The sequence below is a fragment of the Schistocerca americana genome, chromosome 1 (assembly GCF_021461395.2).
Source record: "Schistocerca americana isolate TAMUIC-IGC-003095 chromosome 1, iqSchAmer2.1, whole genome shotgun sequence".
NCBI lineage: Eukaryota > Metazoa > Arthropoda > Insecta > Orthoptera > Acrididae > Schistocerca > Schistocerca americana.
Genome location: NC_060119.1, coordinates 822,707,952 through 822,713,951, shown reverse-complemented (window position 1 = coordinate 822,713,951; position 6,000 = coordinate 822,707,952). Strand labels below are relative to the sequence as shown.

Genomic DNA, 6,000 nt, shown 5'->3' with positions numbered 1-6,000 from the left:
CGGTTGTAGTGTGCAGGGAGTAGAATGCCAACAGATGCAGCATTAGGAGGTTGTAGGGCAGGGAGGTGGGGAAAAAAGGAGAGAAACAGGGCAGATGTATTGGCAGAGGGTGGTACATGAACAGGGTGGGAGATGAGAATAAGGAAGAGATGGTGGGACAGAGGGATGGAAACTATTGGGTGGAGGGTGTGGGGACAGTATGTTAGTGTAGGTTGATGCCAGGATAATTACAGGAACGGAGAATGTGTTGTAAGGATAACTTCCATCTACGCAGTTCAGAAAAGCTGGTGGTGGAGGGAAGGATCCAAATGGTGGACATCTGGTTGATAGTCATACAAATAAAAAAAGCTGTGCAAATATTGCAGCAGACCAGGTAAATTTCATGGTCGCTTTCACAGACAACCTAGCCCCTGATGGGGTAGGATAAACTTGTGATAGGACTTGAATAGGAAGTGCTAGGTGGATGGATTGGGCAGGTTTTGTTCTTGGGTCCTTCAGAGGGATGTGATTCTTGTGGCAAGGGGCTGGGATTGAGAATGGCATAGGGATGGGCTAGGATGTGTTGGGTGGGCAATGGAACACCACTTTAGGAGGGTGGAAAGTAACTTGGGTAGGATGCCTCTCATTTCAGGGCATGACGATAGATATTCAAAGCCCTGGAAAAGGATGTGGTTCAATTTTCCCAGCTTGGGGTGGTACTGGGTGATGGAGTGGGACATTCCTTTGAGTGTGAGAGCAAAGGGCATGGGGGATCTGTATGCAGATTAAGTCTGGGAGATAGTGCCCGTCTGTCAAAGCATTGGTGAGACCCTCAGCATACTGAGCATGTGAGTTTTTGTCACCATTGATATGCCATCCCCAGTTGGCCAGGCTGCATGGAAGTGATTTTTGGTGTGAAAGGGACAACAGTTGTCAAAATGCTGGTACTGTTGGTGGTTGGTGGGTTTAATGTGGACAAAGGTGTGGATGGAGCCACCAGAGAGGAGGAGGTCAACATCCAGGAAGGTGGCATGCTGGGTTGAGGAGGACCACGTGAAGCGGATGGGAGAGAAGGTGTTAAGGTTGTGAAGGATGATATACAAAAATTTAACTCAGACATATTAACCAGAAAGGGAGTTGGTAGCATAAGAAGGATCAGTAGTTTTAGAAAACTGTAAAAAGATGAGGAGACAAAATGACTGGACAATACTTACTTTCCAGATGCTAAATTCTAATATTATTGATAAAAACATTTAAAAGTAGAAAAATCAAACAATGGAAACTGCAGGTAGGAAAATCAACATTGCAGGGAAAGACAGATTGCTACTTACCATAAAGAAGACACATTAAGTTGCAGACTGGAACAATTAAAAGACATTTACATAAAACTTTCTGCCACAGCCTTCATCAGTAAAAGAGAGACACACACCTTTCATTTACAGAAGCAAGCACTCCTCATGCACATATGACTGCCAACTCCAGCATCTCGGGTTGGAATGCAACTACTACATGGGATGGAAGCAGCAACCTGGTGAGGGCAGGGAAGGGGAAGGGACAGTAGTGCACATGTGGGGAGAGAGACAAACACTGCCTGGTGGAGTGTGCAGGGACTAGAATGCCAACAGGTGCAACGTTAGGAGGTTGCGGGGCAGGGAAGTTGGGAAAGAAGAAGCAAGGATCATATCCCTGTGGAAGAGCCAGGTGCAAAACCTGCCCAATCCACCCTCCCAACAATTCCTATTCCAGTCCTCTCTCAGGTTTATCCTACCCCATCAGGGGCAGGGACACCTGTGAAAGCAGCCATGTCATTTACCAGCTCTGCTGCAACCATTACACAGCTTCTTATATTGGTATGACTACCAACCAGCTGTCCACCAGGATGAACAGCCACTGCCAAATTGTTTCCAAGAGAAAAGTAGACCATACACAATAATACAGCTGAACATAACACACTTGATTTCAGTGACTGCTTCACTAATCAAGCCATATGCATTCATCCCTCCACCACCAGCTTTTCTGAACTGCGCAGATGGAAGTTGTCCTTACAACACATTCTCCTTTCCTGTAATTATCCTGGCATCAATCTACACTAACGTACTGTCCCCACACCCTCCACCCAATAGTTTCCATCCCTCTGTCCTATCATCTCCTCCCCAGTCTCATCTCTCACCCTGTTTATTTGCTGCCCTCTGCCAGTGCATCCACCTATCTTTCCCCGCTCCCTTCCTTTTTTCCCCACCTCCCTGCCCCACAACCTCCTAACACTGCACATGCAGGCATTCTAGTCCCCGATCACTACACCAGGCAGCATTCATCTGTGTTTTCAATCATACATTGCTATCCCTTCCCCTTCCCCGCCTCCTCGAGATTGCTGCTTGCATCCCATGTGATTAATTGCATTCCAGCCTCAGTTGCTGGAGTTGGTGGTCATGTTTGCTTGAGGTGTGTTTGCTTGTTTGTGTGAATGATGTGTGTCTCTCTTTGACTGATGAAGGCAGTGGCCACAAGCTTTGTATAAATGTCTTTTAATTATTCCTGTCTGCAAATTAATGTGTCTTCTTTATGGTGAGTAGCAACCTATCTTTTCCTACATTGTTAAAAGCAGAAAAAAACTGTTATTTAGGTTTCAGAACTGTTACTTCCTTCCTCATGGAAGAGATTAGGCTTGGGATGGTGGAGAAGGAGGAGTAGGTCACTCAGATATAAGACTGAGAGGAAGCCCTTAGGGACAAAAGGAGACAAACTTAGACAATATTTTTTCTACTTTAATACATCAGCATTGGTGGAATATTGCCTCCTGAAAGCAAGAGATGGCCAGCCATTCTGTCTTCATGTACTGATCAGGAGGGCAGGTCTGCAAATTATTTTGTATAGTAAAATGGTAAACTGTTAGAGAGTGCAGATAAAGTTTTTCACCCACAAAATTTGTTCTATGATTCATGTTGATTTAGTCATAGAATCAAACTTGGTTTTTTCTTGTGATATTTTGGAAGTAGCTGTAGTCCTTTTTGAGCTATTAGCAGTTGATGCAATGTTCCTTACAACTCTGGATACTGTGGTGTAACAAGCATGCCATTACCATCTTAGTATTGCATCTGTCTTCTTCAGAATTGTGTATGATCAGTCTTTCAGGTGACAAAACAGACAAAAAGTCACATGGACAATATTTGGGTAACTTTTAGAGAGCAGCATGTATTCAGTGTTCCATTTGACAAAATGTTAGAAAACTTTAGTGGCAGCTTGAGGGAAAGAATTACTGGTCTGTGTGGCCAAGCAAATGGATTCAGTAATTAATAGAGACATATATATGATTTTTTTTTTCTTGACCAAATGTTATGGAACCCCGTCAACCACTTGAGGGCATGAGCTTTAGTGGTATGCATGCTAAATCATATGAATCCATTCATGGAATAAGGTGTACTGCCAGTTGTCTGCATCTTACCAACAAAATATTTAGATGTCATAACTCAGCATCGAAATATTGTATTGGTAAGATGCAGACCACTGGCAGTACACTCGATTCCACAAGATGACACTGACACGATTCCACAAGATGACACAGAATCACTGGTAAAGTCTAAGAAATTACAGCTGACTCCAGTTCAGAGTTCAACCAGTATTTTACAACAAAGTGCTGATAATTCTAGTTTATTTGCACTTGAGGTTGATAAATGATTTCTTAACAGTCTAAAAAGGATATCATACATATTTTTTTGTCATTATTTCCCCGCATATTCCAGTTTAGAGTTAATAACTGCAAAATTGTTTCAATGCTGTACATTCATTAGTCTGAGAAATAGGCTGTGTCATCCTGATCAACTAGTTCACATAATTTGAATACACTATTCATTTTGATCATCATTTACAATCATAATTTGGTTGGTTATACACAATAAGCGTGGCAAGATGAAAATAATTGCTGTACCTTTGCAGACAGTTCCATTCAATGTGAATCCTTTGAAACAGAGGCATGTAGGCTTCCCTGCTGCTTCCACACACATTTGATCACAACCTCCTTTGTTATTGTCACAGAAACTTGTACCACTCTCATGTACTTTAAGTGGTAAACACTTTGGTACATTACCTACCCATCTACGATTGACACACAACAATTTATTCTTGCTGTGCTGTGCTAAGCGATAACCAAATTTGCATCGATACTCTGCAAACAGTAGGTCCTTAACATTAGAGGTGGATAACCTAAAAGTAAGAAAACCAAAATTATTCCACATCTATGATCATAAGAGTTAATAATACTTAGTCACATATGTATATATATATTGACTATAAGCATCTCACAAATCATTTTTTTTCTCAACTACATTCTTTCTTCTTATACATATTATAGAAAGATGTACAGAAATGTTGTTGATCTTTTGGAAATGGTCTGTGAAAAATCTGACTGGAAACTGGAAAAACAGAAGCAGAGTGTGCCAAACAAGAAACAGACTGTAAGGAAACAAAGGCTTTCAAATTTAAAACAAATAAAAATGCACGGAAAGGGTTCTTTCATGTACTTCAATATTAGTTGTTACTGTACGAATGTAAAATATGTTGAGGTGAAATGTTTGTATTCTTTGTGCATCATGTATTGCTGATGAGTATTTTAACAAGTTTTACAGCTGTAATTGATCAGAACTCAAGTTTAAATATTTTTTTATGTCAGCAGTGCTCTTATTAATTGAACCATTCATGGACTCGACTCAGAGCTTTCAGCTGCTACTAGTTCATCTCTACAGTCTCCAAATCCTGTAGTAGTGCTACCAACATTTTGTAACATCATCTGCATTGGGGAAAAATTCTACAACAGATAGTATAACTTGGCTAAAACATCAGTGACATGCTTGAGATTAAATAGTTCTACACTTAGCATAAGAGTTCTCCAGGTTCAAGTCCTGTTCTGGCATATATTTTAACTGCAACCACTAGCAGCTCAAGTAACAGCCACAATAGTCAGTATTGTATCGTATTGTATTTGTATTCATGGCATAACATACATTTCACAGATCACCTGACTGTATCAAAGGTAATTATGGACACCTAATTGTTCTGGATTTAACAATAATGAAGTGATTTATCCCAAATTATGTATTTATTTCACCTGTATTGGTGTATTTCAGTACTAGTTTTACTTACGTTGGTAAAGTTGTTAGACAAAGTGTACCTATTTAATGTTGTTGTGCACAAGGCATAAAGCTGGTTTCTACCACTACATGTCATCTGCATGTACAAAATTATATTAGATTGTATTGTGTGCTGCTTAGTGCTACACTAAATTGCAATGGTTAAGTTTACTTATTTTTATTCACCAGTAACCGTAATCTCTTGCAAGAACAAGTTCAAAGAAATACAAACGCTCCTTCACTGAACAACTGCAAAAAGAATTTTGATTCATCTAGGAGATTAATTTTTCAGAATCAAAAGGAAAAGTGAGATGAAACATGTGTGCTTCTAGTTTCTCAGTAACTTAAAGTGGACTTGGAGATTTGAAGTGGTTGCTTGTATTAGTAAGTTGAAGACTACCTTAGAGTCCAAAACTGAAGACCAGTTTCTTCCTTTAAATATTAAAACAAGTCTTAAAAACTTGAAACAGATGCAGGTCTGCATCCAGCAGAGGTAAAAACATTTCGTAGCACTGTACTATCTTGCTATGAAACTACTCTACCCTACATAAAGTAAGTGGACTGAAGAACATTTCTAGAACTGGAAATCTACAGTTGGGCTACCTTACATAAAGTACCTTTATGGGACGATGTTGAAAGAACTTCTTCTTTAGTTATCAAAACTATGCCTTGTGCTCAGTTTGCAGAAAATGAAATGTATGATGAATATGTCTGTGTCAAACAATTTGTAACCAGTCTGAATGGACTGCTAATAACATTTTACCACTTCAAAGATAGTTTGGAATGATTTCCTGTATGAGTCACAATCATGTTCCATTTTCAAATTTAGTCAAGTTAGTGAAGTTTCTCTTCTGCCTTTCTGTCACTAATGCTACTACTGAAAGGGTATTTCTCACAT

The 6,000-nt window shown here is 39.9% G+C and overlaps 1 protein-coding gene across 6 annotated transcripts in view; it reads right to left on the bottom strand.

Annotated features, from left to right (window-relative positions):
• The window catches only part of LOC124546302, a 343,143-nt gene that overhangs the window by 70,500 nt on the left and 266,643 nt on the right, over positions 1 to 6,000 (bottom strand). For all 6 annotated transcript variants that reach the window (XM_047125026.1, XM_047125029.1, XM_047125028.1 and 3 more), the window contains one exon: positions 3,905 to 4,179. In XM_047125026.1, coding sequence (XP_046980982.1) covers positions 3,905 to 4,179 — 275 coding nt within the window. The remainder of the gene's footprint in view (positions 1 to 3,904; positions 4,180 to 6,000) is intronic.